A 21,155-nucleotide genomic window follows, 5' to 3' on the forward strand; every position below is an offset into this window, starting at 1 on the left:
AACCTGTATATTTCCCTGTTGCCATCCATACAACAGAATAAATGATGGCTTCCTGCAAGTATATCGTTTTTATGTTCAATTAAACGCCCATATTTTACAAGGAGTGAGTTAATTTCTGAGTAAATTGAGACAAGATCATCATTATTTCAGTACTTTTGTTTTGTGGTGACTTTTATAAAAATTCAATGTATGGCTTGGTTCAATAAAGGTTGAGAAACACTGCAATAAGACAGGGGTCACCAACACAGCACCATGTAGCTGTTGAAATATACACTGAGTGTGGAATTTGCAACTGAAGACAATGAATATTTGACACTGAAGGTTGAATTTGCAACTGAATACATTGAATATTTGACACTGAATGGTGGATTTACAGCTGAATACATTGAATATTTGACACTGAATGTTGAATTTGCAACTGACTACATTGAATACTTGACACTGAATGTTGAATTTGCAGCTGATTGTTGAATTTGTGAAGCTGAAAAATAAATTGAATATTTTGATTGTAAAAAAAAAAATCGGTTAGTAATTCAGATTCAAAATCTGATGGCATGGATTTACTTCCATACCCTTTGCATTATTCACCCAAGCTGTACCTCTCAGTTTAAAAAAAGGTTGCAGGTGACCCCCTGCCCTAAGGCTCACAAGGCTCAGGGCTACTTGTTGCTAGGCAGAATTTATAGGGTTCAATCATAACCGACCAACTGGCCAATTAAAAAAATGCATTGTTAGCCACGCCTACCAGACCGTACTCTCTGAGCTAACGGCTCTCTGGCCAGAAAACCGGAAGTCATATACAAAGTAATTATAGTAAAGTACAGTACTCCCAAAATAACTGTAAACGTCGTTAGACAAGTTAATGTTATACGCGTAAACGTTCTCAAACGACATTAACTTGTGTTAGTGGATTAGCTGCAGCAGCAGACGGAAGTAGCAGCAAGAGGTCCAAACGGTGGCAGCTGACAGCTCGCCCTCTATGACGCAAGTACGTCACTGATGGCGGACCGCACACTAGTCCACAGACACACACACTCGCCGAGGGACGGAGCAAAGTCACCGAGACACACTCTCGCAAGCCTATTGGCCTAACTCCTGCCGAATCGAACGCGAACCTTCCGAGGTGAGACGGGTAGCAGTGGTACAGTAGTTTAGTAGAATGTGGGACGGGACGGGACCGGCTCGGCGAGCAGTGGAGTGAAGCCGGCCGCCTCGGGCTGACGTGCCCGCCGCATGTTGAGCAAGCAGCAAGTTGACGGACATAAAAGTGGCTTCGACGCGGAAGAGAAGAGGAGCCGGGCTCGCATTTAATATCATTTCGTCGAATCTTCCTTCCTGCAACTATGAAATTCGCCGAGCACCTTTCGTCCCACATCACTCCGGAGTGGCGAAAGCAGTACCTTCAATATGAGGTAACAAGGATTTTATTCACGTGTCTTATGTTGAAAGAGATGACTTTTCGGCCCTCAAAAGACAATATTTATTTCTATTTTGTCATAGAGGCAGTTGTAAACTGAAAAAAGTCAGTCTTCGTAATGTTATCGTCTTTTTCCCCAAAGCTATAAAGACTCTTCATGGAAGGCTAATTGACATTTCATTTAGCTTTATTACTGTTGGTTGACAACGTGCATTCATTTATTAACACTTGCAATTAACAGTTGAATTAACCACCAGCAATTGATGGACTTAAATGATTCATAGGATTGCACTGTGCACTATGCATAATTAATCAATTATTTGGCTTTTTGTGTGTTTACAAAAAAAAAGATGATTGCCTGAAATACATTAAAAATCCAATGTATTCTCCATTAATCCTTTGTTTTATTCCAATTGTCATAAAGGGTATATGAATTAATACTTTTTATTTTCCTGAACATGAAATTTATTAGAATTGTGGATTTTTCTAAAATCCACACACCCTCTTCCTTTGTTTGTACTTAAGCAATATTGATAGATCCAGATTTACTGAAAGGGTGTATTAGTGGCTCTAAAGTTTCTCTGTCTGGTTGCAGATATTTGTCGTTCCTGTTTGTACACATGGTCTTTCTAGCTTGTTTTATTTTTTATTAAGAAGTGTTTTATTATGTGCACCTTGGTTCTTGCCGGCTGTGCATTATGAGCTTCGGTGCAAACGTGCAGTGACAGTACCATTCCATTTAACTCTATGAATTATAGACAAAGACCCTGCTCCGTGGCCAACAGGAGAAGCCTTTTTGCACTTGTTTTATTTTGGTAACGCCACCCTATCATTGAGTTGCATATTTGTTGCAGTGGTAGTTGTATCTGTGTCTTAATTTGGATGTTGTATGGTGACTGTGTGAGAAAAGCATGTTTTGGTGTGTGCAAATGTGTGATACTGTATATGTGTTGAAAACACTGGGATAAAAACAGATCACCTATATTATCATTCTTAGGAGGACTCTGTAATATATTGTAATCCGTAGAGTGAGCCAAGGGACAAATGTATGGTCATACAGCCATTTTACACCTCCGTCCTCCATCTTGGCACTCACTTGACTTGAGATGGATGGCGATGGATAGATTTACATTCATTTTTTTGGTAATTTTCCCTCAACTAATTCAATTCCTCTTCACATTACTTATTACAAATTATTTTTATAAATGTAATATAAGTATAATAACAGTGATCTATCACATATTTGTAATAAGGATTAATGCACTATGTACATACTGCATATGTAATCCAGGCATCATGTTCAGCATGACAAGCTTTGTTGAGTTATGTAGAAAAGTCACTGCCGTTTGCATTTGTCCTCAGATTGGCTATTTCCATAGGTTCCTATTCCAAGTTGTGGGCAGGGCAGTGAGAAACCTCCATAATATGCTGCATAAGCAATCCAACAGCTTCCATGGAGGAAGCAAACAATGCAAAAATATAGACAGTATATATTTATCGCCCCATTTCCCACATATTCCTCAATATGTGTCATTATCTCCATGCTCTGCAGTCCACACGATTGCTGTGACCTGTTCAGTGACTCATTATTCCAACATCACAAGTCATTTTAACCGTGACTCCAGTTCCCACATTTAAATATATCTTACTGCATTGACATGGACTGATTTAAAGTCAGTTTTATGTCTTCCTTTATGTGCCAGTTGGATTAATTAACCTGTGGCCCAGTTTTCAATCTCCTCCTCACTATTGTGTCTATTCAGACTGACCATGGTGTTCTCAATGCAGAAAAGAAGGCTGTAGCAAAGTGGCTGTTCCACTAAATATCACAGTTTTAGTTATTGTGCGACTGCATCTGAACACAGAGGCATTGACAAGCCAATTGAGTGATGGTTTAATTAGGTGTGAGCTTGATCCTGAGGGATTTTAGGTATGAACCGCTATGCTAAAGACTTGTTTGGTATGGAGAGCATGCATATGTAGTCCACTCTAGAGGCTACTGGCCAAGAACAGAGATAGAGATGTAGCTATGGAGTCAATAACCTTCTGTTCTAGGCTGTAATCCAGAATAGCGACTGAGTTTTTTGGGATTTGAGACGTGTTTTTTGCCTTGATGTGTGAGCAAGTGTGTGTGTGTGTGTGTGCGCGCGTGCATGCATGTTCGTGCATGCTCCGCGTGGGCGACCAAGGCCACTTATGCATTTACCTCTGCAGTCTAATCACTCATGTAACCTTCAATAATGGTGATGATAATGATGAGGAGGAGGTAGAGAGTGGATGTGGAGGCTTGCGTTTACAATGCAAACTAGCAGAGTGATGACATTTGCATTTAAAGCAAGTACCTGAATTATTCCAGTGTATGTGCTGTAGAGCTTTGTCCACTACCAATTTGGTTTCAATTTGTGGAAGACTTGCATATGTCGTGTAAATTACTTATAAAATGTGTATTATTCTTCATGCTCTGTGCAAGTGCGATTTATCAGCATGTTTGAACAATATGAACATGATGTAGACAACAGGCATTGGCAAGGCAACTGCTGAGAGCCCCCCCTTTCTAAGCACTCTCCCGCCTTCCATCCTCACCTAGTCCTTCCTCCCCCACTGGGATGACATCTGGTCCCAGACCTGCCCTTTCTCCCCCTCCTCCTCCTGGTCCTCTTTCACCATCCTCCCTGACTTCTTCACAAGTTCACGGGGATCCGCTCAGGCTCAGAATCATGCCAATGATTCTTTTTGAGCTGCATAACTCTTCAGACAAACACTCTCATCTCCTCATCTCCTTGAACATCTGAGTGGGTTGATTTGACCATTCACAACTAAAATACATTTGTTGGCCACTGAACGTGTTGCAGAGGATTAATAGAAATCCATGCTGATATTTCATTGACTAGAGGTTACAGTGTTTGGTACTTGCACAAGCATGTAATGTCCAGTAAGTATGCATTACATTAATGCATCATCATTTAGAGCCATGGCCTCCATAAGGCTTGGATTAGTTATTGTCTACAGGTTTCAACACTGATTAGGCCTACTGGCAAGCCTGCAGGTTTATCACAATTCCCCAAAGGGCTAACCCCACCCATTTCCTATCACTTCCATCACCATGGCAATGCCTCCTTCTGAATGGATATCGACCCAGCCCTGACTGGATTTGAATATGTATTTTTTCTCGATTAGTATTGGGAGTGGGTTAGGCTTCAGTGAATTCAGTTCATGTGGTTCACAGCAGAAATTTAGGGGCAACAATCCAAGCTGCCATTTAGGCCCCATGAAGACAGAAACACATTTCAGTGTATATCCAAAGTTGTTTTTACCGTTTCTGCATTCCGTCCACATGGAGCCGGCATTTTGGGAACTCGAGTCCGACCATTTTTAAAACCAGGCCCCAGAGCGGATAAATCTCAAAACGCTGTGTTTACAGCACATACACGTTTCCTGAAACAACTACACGGTTGTGCCAGTTATCATGTGACCGTACGTGAACACTCCCAACATTAACAACAACAATGGTGGCTTACTCGTGTTGGAGTCGTGCTGCAGAAACTCCCTTTCCAGCAAATTCTCCACAAATATTCAGTCCACACAAATGTCTCCTTTATTCCTCCCTTTGCATTCACCACCATTACTGTTAGTTTGTTTGCATGGCGCAGCTTCCTATTCTGATTTTAGTAACTTCCCGTGGCAACATGACAGTGCCACACAAGTCTGGCATATATACCAGTGTTTCAGCGTTTTTATTTCCCCCAGACATTTCTTGAAACGCAGAGCTGCCAACTGTTACGGAATGTCCGCATTTTGTTACATTACGGCTGTAACAGCGATTGTTCCAGATATTGACGGGGGGAAAAATACAGCGTACACCGCTGTGTCCGGTCGTGTCGAAAATTTCATAAATTAATTTGATGAAATAAACACGAAATTGTTTTAAAAAAGAAGAAAAAAGCGGCTAGGGGGCATGGTATTTTATTATTTTATTTTTTTACATTTTATGAGTAAATAAACTACACTTCTTACCATGCTTCTTATACGTATCCTTTACGTTATCACAAAGAGAAGGCGAGGACGGGTTAGGAAAAGATGGAAAAGCATGATGCTAATTGCTAAGCTATTATATCATGAAATCGCAAAACTCTGCGATAAGTGATTGGGTGATACAGTACACTTGTCACATAGGTCTGGCTGGAACCACGTTATCACAGAGAGTAACAACAGAATAACAAGCCAATTAATATGCGTCTGGAGCTCCATCCATCCATTTTCCATACCGCTTATCCTCACTTGGGTCGCGGGTGTGCTTGCGCCTATCTCAGCTGACTCTGGGCGAGTGGTGGGGTACACCCTGAACTAGTCGCCAGCCAATCGCCAGGCACATATAGACAAACAATCATTCATGCTCACATGCACACCTACGGGCAATTTAGAGTTTCCAATCAATCTACCATGCATGTTTTTGGAATGTGGGAGGAAACCAGAGTACCTGGAGAAAACCCACGCAGGCCATGGGAAAAACAAGCAAACGCCACACAGGCAAGGCCGGATTTGAACCCGGGACTTCAGAACTGTGAGGCAGATGTGCTAACCAGTCGCCCACCGTACCGCCCATGTCGGGAGATATAAATGTAAATTAATTCATGGCCTCTGAATCGGAAATGAATGAATACGTCACTGCGGACATCTGAGTTCTGGTTCAGGTTAAAATGATTTTATTATTAATAATAAATACTTGTAACATAAGGGAAATAACCTTTATTTGTCCGATAATGGGGAAAATTCAATCATATCAGTAGCAATAGTGCATATAGGAAATATAAATATATAATGTAAATGTCATGGTCTGTGTTTTGGTTTGGGTTGTGTTTAGTTTTGTTCCATGTGTTCTGTGTTCCATGTTTGTCGTGTGCTCATTAGGTTGTTGTGTCCACCTGTTCTCGTCTACTTTGTGTCGACCAATCAGCTCTCTCCAGCCACTCGTGGCTTGTCCAGGTGTTCCTCGTTGTCTCGTCAATTTGTTTGTATTTAGTTCCCTGGTTTCTTTCAGTTCTTGTCGGTTCATTGTCGTTGTCACATGTCTTTGCCATGTCATAGTCACCAGTTGTTTTTATCATTGTGGTATGTCATTGTCAGGTGTAATTTTCCCTATCTATTCCACGTCTTACTCACAGGTCATAGTTTGTTTCCAGTTTTAGATATTCAAGTGTTTCTTTGTTACTTTGGTTTGGTTATCTGTTGTGGGACTTCGTTCAGTTTTGCTTTATCCAATATCCTTGTTTTCCTTTTTTGAAGATTCAATATTATTATTTTGAGACTCCCGCACACCTGCCTTGCCTCCCTACTTCCCTGCAATTGGGTCAACCATGTTCTTGCCTTGCGTTCCTCACCTTCGCCCTAACCACGTACGTGACAGTAAATGGCATGCAAGAGAAGACATATACAAGTACCGGTACATTCACAAACTTAGACACAAACTATTGTCCATGCATAAACTATCCAACTCAATCTGTCAGAAAGTTATTTGTTTGTTTGCAAAAAAGAGTGCTGAGTTTTAATTGACTTTTGAGATCTGATTAATCTGATGTAATAGACTTTCCAACAGAATTGGTGAAGGCAAATTAATCCATAGACTCAGATAATGATTATGTTATGCAATTGAACAGTATGCAATACGTGTCCCACAGTAATGTTCTTGACAAAATATGGGAATTAAGAGAAATTTGTTGAAATTGTTCTGGAAGTGAATTTCTATGGGTTGGCAGCTTTGGAAACAATTCTGTGTTTCGATCAGTTACATTTACATGTGGACATGGCCTAACACACAACAGTCCACCTCCACGCTCAGTGACTCACACGGCACTCTTGATGTGAAAAAGGAGCACTTGGATTCTGAGTGCTCCGATCACGTGATTATACAATCCCTTCATTGTTATGCATTTGCATCCACTATGAATGTGAAAGTTGAAAACCCTGACATATTTTTCAATCTGGTAGGACGATTTACTTGCAAATGCATGTTTATTATTCTTAAGAAACAAGATCCAGTTTGCAGTCCTCTGATTGCCACCGATCTGTTGAAACGAGCCACCATCAATTATATCTCCTTTCATTCATCCATTATCTTTGACGTTCAGTCTTCCTACAGGGAACCAGTTCATTCATCTGCGGGAGTGGATCTCTCCCGTTAGTGTTTTGTGTCAGTGTATGCCAAATCTGCTGAAAGAAGATTAGTTTTGATAAGATAGTAGCACATCACATGACATAGTTTTTTTCAAAAGTCCAAATAGAAATTGTTTTGCAATGGATTCAAGTTGTTCCATTAGTCAGCTCCCTATAATATATTCCACGTGTAGATATAGGTTTTCATACCACTGTTCAAATGCCAGGTTTTTGTGATGTAAAGAAATGTTTTTTAATTTTTATTTTATATATATTATATAAGATATATGATTTTAAAAATGGTCCACCTTTTAATGTGACCTATAACCCGTAACCTTCAGGAAAATAGTACTTATATCACTTATTCATTTATTTTCATTCTCTTGCATTTTATGGTTCTGCAGGTGTGTATAGACGCATGTGCAATAGTGTGTTTGTGTGTGTGTGTGTTTGCATAACTATGTTCAGCACTTGGTGCTGCATTTCACATGTATGAAAAGTGCTATATAAATAAAGTTTTGATTAACTGATTTGATAACTGGTACAACTCAATTGAAAACTGAAATCTTTTCAAGGGAAAAATATATTATTATTTTTTTTTTACAAAAACCTGATTGCATGATGGATCTTCACACCTTCAAAGTGATACTTTCTTGCAGCACCTTTGACTTTTATTACAGCACTCAGTCTTTTTTGGTGTTCGACTGTATTCAGGTCTGGACTCTGGCTGGGCCATTCCAAAACCTTAATCTTCTAAGTGAAGCCATTAATTTAGATGTGTGTTTTGGGTCAATTATGCTGAAAGATGAAGTTCTAATTTATCTTCAGCTTTCTAGCAGAAGCCTGAAGTTTTTGTGCTAACACTAAGTGCTATTTGGAACTATTCATAATTCCCTACACCTTGACTAAAGCCTGACAAAAAAACAGCTGTCACTACGCTTCATTCTCGTTAATTAGAAATTATATTTCAAGTGTGTTTTGCCAAATGTAGCGTTGCTTGGATTTTTTTCCCTGGAAGATAAGGCTTCTGTCTTGCTACCCTAACCCATAGCCCAGACATATGAAGAAGATGGGAGATTTTTGTCACATGTATTAAACAGCCAGTACTTGTCAGAAATTCCTGCAGATCCTTCAATGTTGGTGTCGACCTCTCTCAATTGAGTTGTATAGGTTATAGTTCACATCAATGATGAAAAACCTTTTGAAATGGTCTTATTTGTCATATCACAAAAACATGACATTTGAACAGTGGTGTGTAGACTTTTTATATTCACTCTTAAGTTTGATGGCTTAGTCAAAACTATGACGTATAAAGTAATCTTTTAAACTTGTGGCCCTTGTTACCGCTTCACTATAGAATTATTTTTTTTCGTACATCAGCTTGTCTGATAAAGGCATTTAATATACCTTAGACCTTATATGTCAAACTCAGGCCCGGGGGCCAAATTTGGCCAACTATGTAATTATATTTGGCCCGCAAGACCATATCAAATGTGTATTAGAGCTGACCCGCCAGTATATAGCACATGCGCCACTAATATTACAAATCCCAGAATGCTTTGCTAGTGTGTTGGCCCATCATTCTTGACCGGCGAGCGCCCCTTCCCTTTCTGTTGCAGTCTTTAGCAACTATGCTACCAGTCTCCTCGAGCAAATTTACACTTCCCCTTCCCAAAAATGGCCAAATGAAAGATGGAAAACGGTTAACTTTCAAGACAGGTGGGAGGCAGATTGTCTCTTCACTAAAGTAAAAGAGAGACCTGTTTGTCGTGTGTGGAGCAACGTGGCTGTGACAAAGAATCTAACATAATTGAATAGTTTTTTTTAATGCCCTTTATCAACTCCTAGGCAGGGACTGTTAATAGTTTGAAGTTTGGATTTTTATTGAAAGACATTATTTTTTTTGGGTTGTATTGTTGGCCTTTGAAAAAATATTTACATCAAAAAGTGGTAGTTGGAGATAGACAAATAGAAGATGGAGAGACAGAAGAATTCATGTTATCTATTTAAATACAAAACAACAAACAAATACCACTGATGTCTTTTATTGCAAATTTGATTTCTCATGTTTATAATATTAAAGTTTGTTTATTCCAGATTCAGTGTGTAAGCAAAATGTAAGTTTGTTGTCGTATGATAAACTTTAACGTTACATTTGTGCAGAGAAGGGAAAAATGCACATCTCAGGGTTTTTTCATTAAATATTGAGTTTGACTCGCAATGTTGTCCCAAATTTTTATTTTGGCCCACTGTGAGTTTGAGATTGACACCCCTGCCTTAGACTTATTGTACATGGGGCATGGGCAGTTCCTCTCCTACAGTATAAACAATTCTGTTATGTTGCTTGAATCAGTGTTTGCAGAAAGTTAAAGATCTGTTTTTCTTTTCATCATTAGGCATTCAAGGATATGCTTTATGCATCCCAGGACCAAGCCCCATCTACAGAAGGTAAGAGGATTCCCTGTAGTAAACAAATCACACACATACTTCTGTACACATTGCCCACTGTTTTAGGACAGGTTGGGGTTCCCCAGAATAACCTCCTTACATCAGCTAAAAATAGTGCCAGTCCTCACTAACATACTGCAAGCTCGAGCAACCTCTGGCTAATTTGACAAAAAAATCAGTCTTTATTTTAATGGGGGGAAAAAAAGAAGTTGTACTTGTTGTGTCCTTGGATCAGTCTACAAAAAGTGGCTAAAAATAACATCCAGCAAACATTAGTGGTATGTCCTGGTAAGTTATGTTGTCACAATAGAATTCAAAAACTGCCTGTGCTTGTGAGATAGGGTGGCTGTAATTAATATTTGCCGCTGGACTGCCAGAATGTCAAGCATTTGTTTTAATTTTAGATTTTTGAGTAAATGTTCTTTAGTTTCACACCGGAGACTTTGTGATGTGGTTACTGCTGTGCAAAATGTTGCGCCTCCTAGTGTGCACTTCCAGCTGAGCATCATGTAAATATAATGTGATTCAATCTTCAAAAGGTGATGATGTTAAATAGTTAGTAAGTGTGTGGGAGTTGTGTCTGAGTGTTTGTACGCTTCAACACTTCACACATTAGTGTCGTCTTTATTTTAAAGCTGCTGTTTAACCATTAACCGTTGAGGTGGTTTTGAATTACATCTGAATGTTCACTAGCTTCTTTGTAAGCTTGTGGCAGGATAAATCTGATTTCTACACTGCATCACACCAAGAGCTACTCCTTATAATTGGCATCCTTGTGTAACTACATGAAAAGGGAAAACTTCTACTCACTAGGCAATCCTCTCAGTATGATGTAGCGCAATTCTATACCACGGTAAACTTCAACCACAACAATTAACACATTTTTCAATTATTACTTATCTGACAGCACAACTGTGTTGGAGCTCAGTGGATTGCGCCACTGTAGCTCAGATGGTATGATAGAAGGCTTCCTGTCTCAAATTGGCGCTGCGATCATGGGTGATCGCTTTGCCTCTTTCTATTTGTCACAAGAGTAGTTGTGTGTGGCTCTTATGAACACTGACAGGATCAGTCAATCAGTAGCAATCGGACCCTGTCACTCATGCTGTGTTATTATAAGGATGCTTTACGCTCTCTCCAAGTCAAAATCTTTGCACATAGAAAGTACACAAATGCTTGAATATCAACAATGATATTTTTTGTGGAAGATATTTTTGTGATGTATCGTTTGGTGTTTTTTAAAAAGAGAAGCTGTGTTATGAAGCCAGCAGCAGATCCCGCTAGTGTTGTTCTTGACTTGAACCAAACACATTTTTCTGTGGTTGAGATATTGTTCCTGAAGACAAACGTGATAAAATATTGCAGAAGCATTTTCTGCTTTTATACACTACACACAATTTCCCAACCATTATTAAAGTTGAATAAGGGCAAATTGTATTGGAAAAGTATGATATTGGCCATTAGCAACCAGTAATCGGATGAAATAGACAAATACAATATGTAAGTTTTATTATACTGTAGAACCTCTAAGATAGATGCAATCCATTTGGGACACTAGTCAAACTGTTGCCTTAATAAAACCTGTAATAACTATATAATCAATTTTAAAGAATGTAGTGGTTAAAGGGGAGGTTTGCAAGAAACCACCTCGCAAAAAAGATCACTTCAAAACTATAACATTTAGTGTTATAGTAGCAACACTCGATTACGAATGAGGTCCTTTTTTGGGGGTAATGAAGTAACAGGTAAGCGCGAGGACATGGCAGTGTGCTTTGAGATGAGTGTGCCCACCAATGCGTGACAAATGATTGACACCTCGTAAGTCACGCCTGCTGTCTCTGATTGTTTGTTTTTCTTGATCGAAGTGGTTTCTTTTGTTTTTCTCGAACAAAGCGAAATCCTCACATCTCCAAAACTATCACTTTTCAGGAAACCAAAAAAACGGCATGTTTGTTGAGCCATTAACATTGCATTTTCAACACCAAGATTTGCCAATAATGCGTGATAATAACAGACCTTAGAAAAAATATGAAAAGGAGGTTTTGCTCCGACGCCAGCTATATCAAATTAGAGGCACAAGATGGGGCCAGAGAAGGCAGATTTTTTTCACAGATCACATTTATCAAGTACTACTGGTCATAATCACTCTTTTAACAAATCTAACTAAAAGTTATTTGCCTGACGGGTTTTCCAGCACAGACGTTTCATGCAACTTTTGAGGCATATTTGTCCTGGAAATTTTGGTTGGATTAACAATTTTTTTAAATTTTAGAGGTTCCACTGTACACACTATTTTCTCATCTAACATCGAGCACACTTGGGACGATAATTTCACTTTGATTAATATGCATATTGTGTTCCTTGACTGAAAAGATGGAGGTTTGTTGTTGGTTTTGTGTGCCGCCAGCACATCAAGCTTTTTTAGAGGGCATTGTATACTCATCACTTTAACTGATTTATATTATGTAAAACACATATACAACGAGTCAGACAATGTTTGAATGGACATATTTGGCCTTATTTCTATTTGTGCGAGATAAAATGTTCTCCTCTTGTAAGCACATTAATTACTCAGATGAATATACAGTAATTAAGAGGGCTTGTTGTAGACAAACACATGGACGTTACTGTATCTGTGAGCCTCTGTTTTACCCTCTCGCCCCTCGTTAAGATCATTTTGGCCTCTTTCCCTTGTCCCTTTATTGGTTCTTGTGTAGATCAATCAAAACACCATGTAATCAAAACACCATTGTCCCGATGTTCTGAAGCAAGCAAGATTAAGGCAGGAAAAGCTGGTTGGATCTCTGATTCCTACTGTTGTAAACCTTTACTGTGAGTTATGCTTTAGTTTAATTCAATTAGCTCCGCTGACTATTAACGAGCTGACAACAAAAGCGCTGCATAATTAAAACCCAGCTTTAACAGGAATCTGCGTGCAAGTACACTTGCTCCATAGCCCATAAATTATTATGTTTATGAAGCATATTCTAATCTTTTAAGTCACCCCCTGACTCATTCGCTCCAATCACCCATTTATTGCCCTGCTCTACAGATGCCTTTGCCATATCATGACATGTGATGATGTGGGCATGCACATATACACATGGCACTGTCTGTGACAGGAATGGATTGCCATATGAATCAAAAGTCTTTGATTCTCAGGGAGCGCATGACTCACGTCAAGCAAAGACCAAATTGTAATGACTATGATAAGTCAAAATAAGAGTCGTAAACCTCTCTGTCTTTTCACTGGTCTCATGTGGCTCGTCTGTCAGCAATATTCCTACAGGGCTTTTCATGGTTTATGTAGTCAAATCAATAATACTATAAAAAAGTGGAGCCATGGGTAAAAATAGGATGCTCATATTGCTTTGTGTGCATGCCTATTATTTTGTTTTATAATTTAGAGTAAAAATTAATTGGATTTACTGTAAATGTATGTTGCCTCCAATATGTTACGTCCCACCCCAGTAATTATACTACATGGGCAAACATTTGTGAATAGGGCAAAATGTATGCCATTGGTCCCCTGTTTTCAGCCTACACTCTTCAGGAAGACTTGTGAGGTAAGAGGTCACTGATGTTGGACCTGAGAGAGAACTTCGCTCTGTTGTAGTTCATCCCAAATATGTTTGAGTTCTTCCACACCAAACTCATAGAGCCTTGCAATTATGCACTCAGGCAGGCATGCTGGCACAGAAAAGAGCCTTCCCCAAAGTGTTCCCACAAAGTTGAAAGCTTAGGATAGTCCAAAATGTCTTGGTTTGATTAATAATCCAGATTTAAACTGACCTATGTGGTCAATCACATTCTCTCATTCAATGATTCCCAACCACTGTGCCATGGCACATTAGTGAGCCAACAGAGATCATCAATTTTGCCAGGGGAAATGATGCAGTTACACTTAATTGGTCTTAAAAAAAAAAAATATATATATATATATATATTTTTTTTTTTAGCTTTAGTATATCTTTTCAAGCATGTGTGTATAACGGATGGTACGGTGCGAATGTACAGTACTTTGAGAAACCATCCATCCATCCATTTTCAACACCGCTTATCCTTGTTAGGGTCGCGTTACTTTGAGAAACCTCACTCTCCAATCCTTAAAAGAGGGTGCTGGCCACTGACTTGGCGGCCCAGGGCTTTCACTCGACTTCCAACCGGTGATGTGGTGGCGACACGGATTCAAATTCCTGAGTGGCTGGACGGTGCACGATCGCAACCGTTACATCTGCAAAAAATTAAAACAAAAAAGAGAGATACTCAGAGCTGTTGAAAATCTCACTGGGTGTATCTCGTTCTTTAATATCTGCCATATTATCGCATCAGTATTGTGTTGAACTAAACATGCCCAGAATTCACTCTGAGTAAGTTTTTGAGTAAATTGAGGTAAGCTTATCATTATTTTAGCATATAGAAAATACGTTTTATGACATTTTTGTTTGGTGGTGTGCTGTATAATTTTTGGAATGTAAAAATATATGCCTTGGTTCAATAAAATTTAGGAAACACGACTCTAATTAATGGAGTAGTTAATTAAGAGGTGTCTAAATTATTTTTGTTCTCCTTGATGAGAGATAAGACTGCTGTTTTGCACCCCTTAAGGTTGTGAAGTATTAATAACATTTATGTGAGTGGTCATCATTTCTAGACAAAGTGTTTGTAATCATTACAATCGAGCAGGATACAAGACTGATAGTTGGAATAGTAATGAATTTTAAGATACAATCATGTTTCATATCAGTAATTGAACATATGTGTTTTCCATTGTTCTTTCACCTTCCAGGCAGCAGCCATTGAGCTCCTCTATTGTGGCTCACCTGGCATTTAGTCACCTGTTGTTGACCAAAATAATGAGAAGCTAGGCTGATTAGTATGATGGAATATCTGTTATTACCGTCTCAGCGGCACCCTTTGAGGCTAATCTTCATTTGCCACATAAGCTAGTGTGTTTTTGTCTTACAAATGGCCAATATATTTTTTCAATTGTGTGTCATAAAGACAGACAGTTGTTGTCAGGTGTACAGTTGGACGTATGCATTAAGCAATGTAGCCAGACACACACGCTGCCAATCAGGTAGACAGACAGGAGTGCTCAGCAAGACAGTTTCAGGGCAGCCAGGGTCACTCATCAGGCTGCATTATTGATGGGATTCTTACTTCCCAATGCTAATTGATGGGTTTGATACATTTCCTCAACATCCTGGTGCCATTAGACAATAAGATGTATAGAATAAATGGACCCTGTTGAATATGCTGGTGCCTCACATATACTGCCACAGTATATGTAAGCTCTTTTCTCTTTTGAAGGGTGGCTTTAATTGTACTAGACCAGGTTTAGGTGCCATGTTGAAGCCAACAAAGCAGTACAGGAGGGAGGGGGCTTTTTTGATGCAGCTGTCTGTTTGATGAGGCTTCTAAGGGTATTACAGAGGAGGTGAGCATGGGAGGGTCAGGGTCAATGCAAGCATGAGATTTCTCTCCCAAGGTCAGGAAGTAATGGAATTGAGGTAATGAACGATGAAAGGGTGATAGGTAATTGGTCAAAAAGCTATCCAGCAGTAAACTTGTTTATGTCCTATGTGACAATTATGGACAAAATGAAGCAAGAAAATTGAACAAAAAACGATGCAGAGCAATCCTAAATGGATCTCGTAGCTTGCGTGCAGGTAAAAAAAAAAGGCATAAACCGATAGAGAAGAGTAGTAGAGAGATGCTTCGGGCGTCAGACAGACAAAGTGAGTGGGAGGTCCCTAGGCTCATCTCCAATGCATGTTACCCTGTATTAGCACTACAGCCATCACTTTTGAGAAGGAAAAAGAACCCTCACATTTCTTCTATCCACCAATCCATTATTCATCAGTGAATTAGATCTCACCTGAATGAAGTTGAGGAGGAGACGCAAGTAGATCGGCTGGGGGGTAGTGAGAGAGTCATGGTTTGCTTTAGAAGACTTTAAATGGTGAGGTTACACCAGTGTTTTAAAAATTAAGGCATTTGTCAGGAATCTGAGGATTTACACTGGTGTAAAAGCAGGGTTAACAAAAAGGGCAGTAAAAATATTCAGTGAAGGGGAGCTGTGGTAACACACAGTGATGGTGATGATGTGTTTGGAGATTATATTGCAAAGGAGTTAAAGAGAGGTCTACCTCAGAAGGTCAAGATTATATCTCTCATCTTTTTATGTGGGTTCCTGAAAGGTTATAAAGACCGAAGGCAAGTGTATGATTATTGGACCTAGTGTACATTTATATCTCAGCCTTGGTTATGACCTTATAACCTCCCCGATTACTTCTAATCTCTTCAAAGATTAACCCTAATGCTCGAGATGAACACTTATTTGTTTTCTCGATCCCCAACCTTGGCTCAAATGAAAATAAGAATCCTGGAAAAGTTAGATTAAAAAAAAAAAAAAAAAGTATAAATCCTCTAAACCAACCAGAGATCCACACAATCTGAAGCATGGATGGCACTGGAATGTAAGATCTGCTCTATTTAAGACTCAGCTGTGGGACTCCCAGGGGTATTTTTGTTGAGCATTAGTAACCTCTGTAAGTATGATGTCAACCTCTTCAATGAGGCAGTTTATTTTTTTTCATCAGCGTTGAGCTTAATAAAGATATTTGGCTGTCTGCCAATAGTTGAATCAGGTTCTGTTGCATCTAACCCATCAATTTGACTGCATGGCCTAAATCCAGAGACCGCCCAGAAACAACATGGCCCTCTGAAGGGTCGTTTCCCGTATGTGTGTCAGTTGGTTTTAGCTGCCCTATTAGGAGAGAAGTTAATATTTGTAAAGGTTATAACAGATGCTTTGGTCCATAAACACGAACGGAGTACTAGCACTTGGCCATTCGAACCACGACGTACTTGGCCGAGATTCCTCCTTCCTCAGCCTGCACTCAAATTGCATTCTGCCCTTTTGGGTTTGCCATCAGTTCATCAAACACAAGCCAAATGTTCCATACTTAAGGTGTCAAGTGGGCTCAGGCATGAAATAGATTGCCTCTTGTGACTGCACCCAACAGCCACATTTCGACTTGGCAATTGAGTTCACATCAAATAGTATGGTTGGGATTAGGGATGCACGATAACTATCGGACTGATCATGGGAGGGTCAGGTAGCAATGCAAGCCTGATACTATCAGCCCGATATTGAGGGGGGGGGGGGAAATGACGGCACACTGATCGGTTTGACATCGAAAAAACTGGACTGATAACAAGAGCCGCCTCATACAGCGGAGTGGTGGTCGAGAGCTGCTACTCCTGCTGCATTGGCTTGTGACAGTCATGGATATTTTTACCAAAATTCTTCACCGACGACACCAAAAACAGTCAATATTCACACGATCATCCAGTGACTTTTGAGTTCGTAACTACGACGCTCTCAACAGTTTACGTCCTTTTCAGCGCAGCTCTTGGCAAGACCCAGTGAGCTACAAAGTAGCGGACTCACGTGGCAGCTCAAGCCGACAGAGAAGCGGGGGGAGGGGGGTGGTTGTTTGGCCTTGCAGAAGCACGGTTGTCGCGGTGGGCTAACAACTCAGGTAAAAGCTAACCCCTGCAGAACGCCGCTCCTATGCATCTTCCTTTCCAACGTTTTCTCACTGGACAATAAGTTAGATCATCTACAAATGGAATTAACATCAAAACACGCAATGACCCTCCTTCATTCGACAGGGCAAGCGCGAGCGATCATCCCCTAATGATGCGCGTTTGTCAGCTTGCTCAGGACCAACACGCCTCCTCGCCCCCGGCACTCTGCGCCCAGTGGCAAATTCTAATTTATTTCATTAAACATCGAAATGAATGATCATCCGTTCTTATATCATTTAAACTGCCTTGAAACGTAAATCCTTGTTTTTTTCTAAATACATTACATAATTTTGAAGTGCTGAAAACAATTGCAAAGACTGATAAAACTCTTTTTCCTCTTCTACATTTTCCTGATTTTGTGGGCGGATTAAAAACTATCCTCGCGATATCTGTCTGTCGCCCACTGTATCAACACCAAGCGCCCTTATTCCATGCAGTGGCTGTCCGGCAGAATTGCCACTTCTCATTCATAATGGACCCAGTTCTACCAGTATAGCGTGGAGTTTCCCATTAAGGTATGCCCACAACTCGAAACCCAAAAGTGCAATGTGTTTGGTGTTATTTGGGCTCACGTCTCTGCCGTCTAGCTGCATGCCTGTTGTGTTGTGACCCTGAGGCCCCATGCCAACCTGACAGCGGTTAGAGTATACGGCGAAGGTTCCGTTCAACAGCGAAGGACTTTCAGCAACCTGGTCGCAGGCCAGGAAGACGAGGGTGGAAAAATCGTCTAGCTGTGGCCGCCGATGGCTGCATCTTGCAACGGGTGCACCACGGAATCCCCCCACCCCTCCTTCTCCGCGCGATGCGTTGCAGCTGATAAGTCCCTCACCGCTTAACGGCCTGCTGAATTTCAACGGAAACAAAGGGGCAGAATGACTCTGTGGCCCGTGAAAGCGTGTGTTACAGTGGGTACGGAATGTATACAGACCCCCTTAAATTTTTTACTCTTTGTTATATTGCAGCGATTTCGTAAAATCATTAAAGTAAATTTTTTCCCTCATTAATGTACACACAGCACCCCATATTGACAGAAAAAACATAATTGTTGACATTTTTGCAGATTTATTAAAAAAGGAAAACTGAAATATCAAACAGCCATAAGTATTCAGACCCTTTGCTGTGACACTCATATTTTAACTCCGGTGCTGTCCATTTCTTCTGATCATCCTTGAGATGGTTCTATACCTTCATTGGAGTCCAGCTGTGTTTGATTATAATCATTGGACTTGATTAGGAAAGTCACATACTTGTCTATATAAGACCTTACAGCGCACAGTGCATGTCAGAGCAAATGAGAATCATGAGGTCAAAGGAACTGTCTGAAGAGCTCAGAGACAGAATTGTGGCAAGGCACAGATCTGGCCAAGGTTACAAAAAGAATTCTGCTGCACTTAAGGTTCCTACGAGCACAGTGGCCTCCATAATCCTTAAATTGAAGATGTTTGGGATGACCAGAACCCTTCCTAGAGCTGGGCGTCCGGACAAACTGAGCAATCGGGAAAGAAGAGCCTTAGTGAGAGAGGTAAAGAAGAACCTAAAGATCACCGTGGCTGAGCTGCAGAGATGCAGTCGGGAGATGGGAGAAAGTTCTAGAAAGTCAACCATCACTGGAGCCCTCCACCAGTCGGGGCTTTATGGCAGAGTGGCCCGACGGAAGCCTCTCAGTGCAAGACACATGAAAGCCCGCATGGAGTTTGCTAAAAAAACACCTGAAGGACTCCAAGATGGTGAGAAATAAGATTCTCTGGTCTGATGAGACCAAGATAGAACTTTTTGGCCTTAATTCTAAACGGTATGTATGGAGAAAACCAGGCACTGCTCATGACTTGTCCAATACAGCCCCAACAGTGAAGCATGGTGTTTTTCAGCTGCAGGGACAGGACGACTGGTTGCAATCAAAGGAAAGATGAATGCGGTCAAGTACAGGGATATCATGGACGAAAACCTTCTCCAGAGTGCACAGGACCTCAGACTGGGCCGAAGGTTCACCTTCCAACAAGACAATGACCAGAAGCACACAGCTAAAATAACGAAGGAGTGGCTTCAGAGCAACCCCGTGACTGTTCTTGAATAGCCCAGCCAAAGCCCTGACTTAAACACAATTGAGCATCTCTAGAGAGACCTGAAAATGGCTGTCCACCAATGTTCACCATCCAACCTGACAGAACTGGAGAGGATCTGCAAGGAGGAATGGCAGAGGATCCCCAAATCGAGGTGGGAAAAACTTGTATCATTCCCAAAAAGACTCATGGCTGCATTAGCTCAAAAGGGTGCTTCTACTAAATACTGAGCAAAGGGTCTGAATACTTATGACTGTGTGATATTTCAGTTTTTCTTTTTTACTAAATCTCCAAAAATTTCAATAATTCTGTTTTTTTCTGTCAATATGGGGTGCTGTGTGTACATTAATGAGGAAAAAATGAACTTAAATGATTTTAGCAAATGGCTGCAGTATAACAAAGAGTGGAAAATTTAAGGTGGTCAGAATACTTTCCGCACCCACTGTATTTGCATCGCTCCTCTCCCTGCACGCAGACGGGTCGCAATAGAAGTATATGATTGGCAGCAGGAGGCGGGATTTTGAGAGCACCCACAGAGTCAGGAAGCTCAAAGAATGTCTCAATTCTTGACTATTTTGAAGCCTGATTTCACATAGTTTGCAATTTATTTATTTTTAATCCATTTATTCATTGTCCGTCTTGTTAACATTACTCCTTTCTCTGGTGTGTTGAATGACATTTTTTTGGCCTGTTTTACGGCACTTTATAATAAAAAAAAAATTTGAATATTTGAACCTGTGTATTATTCAAGTTTGAGAAGGAAAAAAAGGTTCATTGCATTATCAATACTATAGTATTGATTTCACAATAACAAAGTACATTTCTACATCACATCTCTACAATTTCATTTCAGTTGTGTAAAGCAACAATAAAAAGGCATTCTTTTATTCTTATCGTTATAGTATATTACAGGTTATGTACATACAGTATAATACTGGATATGATAAATAATATGACATTATTGAATACTATTTTAATTATATTTTATTTGAATAAAAATGTATTCTACTACACAACTAGTTTGATATAAAACACCATTATATACAATTATAAATAAATAGGGAGTCCGCGCTTCAGCTTGGGAGTCCTTGGCCTGGAAATCGTTGAAGACCTCTGATATAAACTATTTAAAAAATGATCGGTTAATGGTATCGTTATCAGTTTGGAGAAGAAAAAAACGTTATCATACATCCCTAGTTGGGAGTTAGGATGTCAGGAAAAAAAAACATAATAATTCAATCCCAGAAATGACTGACCACCGTTTTCCTCTGTGGATAACAAACTATTATTTTTCTGATTTTATGAAATATGTTTGTGGTATGTTACTGGTGGGGTTTGACATATCCAAAGAGCATTCAGAGTCCAGTTTAAACTTTTTGTACAATCCCCTACATAATTCACTGAAAAACGTAACAGTTTTGTTGCACATTCTCTGTTTGCCACAACAATGAGTGGGAAAAAACAAAGCAATGTGGGAATGG

At 40.0% G+C, this 21,155-nt stretch overlaps 1 protein-coding gene across 3 annotated transcripts in view; it reads left to right on the top strand.

Annotated features, from left to right (window-relative positions):
• Nucleotides 1–798: 798 nt before the first annotated feature.
• The window catches only part of xpr1a (xenotropic and polytropic retrovirus receptor 1a), a 100,290-nt gene continuing 79,933 nt past the window's right edge, over nt 799–21,155 (top strand). For all 3 annotated transcript variants that reach the window (XR_009789424.1, XM_061779852.1, XM_061779851.1), the window contains exons 1-2: nt 799–1,412; nt 9,964–10,015. Coding sequence is in view for 2 of the 3 variants with exons in the window: in XM_061779852.1 (XP_061635836.1) it covers nt 1,344–1,412; nt 9,964–10,015 (121 nt within the window). In the remaining variant the exon portion in view is untranslated. The remainder of the gene's footprint in view (nt 1,413–9,963; nt 10,016–21,155) is intronic.

This window comes from Phyllopteryx taeniolatus, chromosome 7, assembly GCF_024500385.1.
Source record: "Phyllopteryx taeniolatus isolate TA_2022b chromosome 7, UOR_Ptae_1.2, whole genome shotgun sequence".
Lineage (NCBI taxonomy): Eukaryota > Metazoa > Chordata > Actinopteri > Syngnathiformes > Syngnathidae > Phyllopteryx > Phyllopteryx taeniolatus.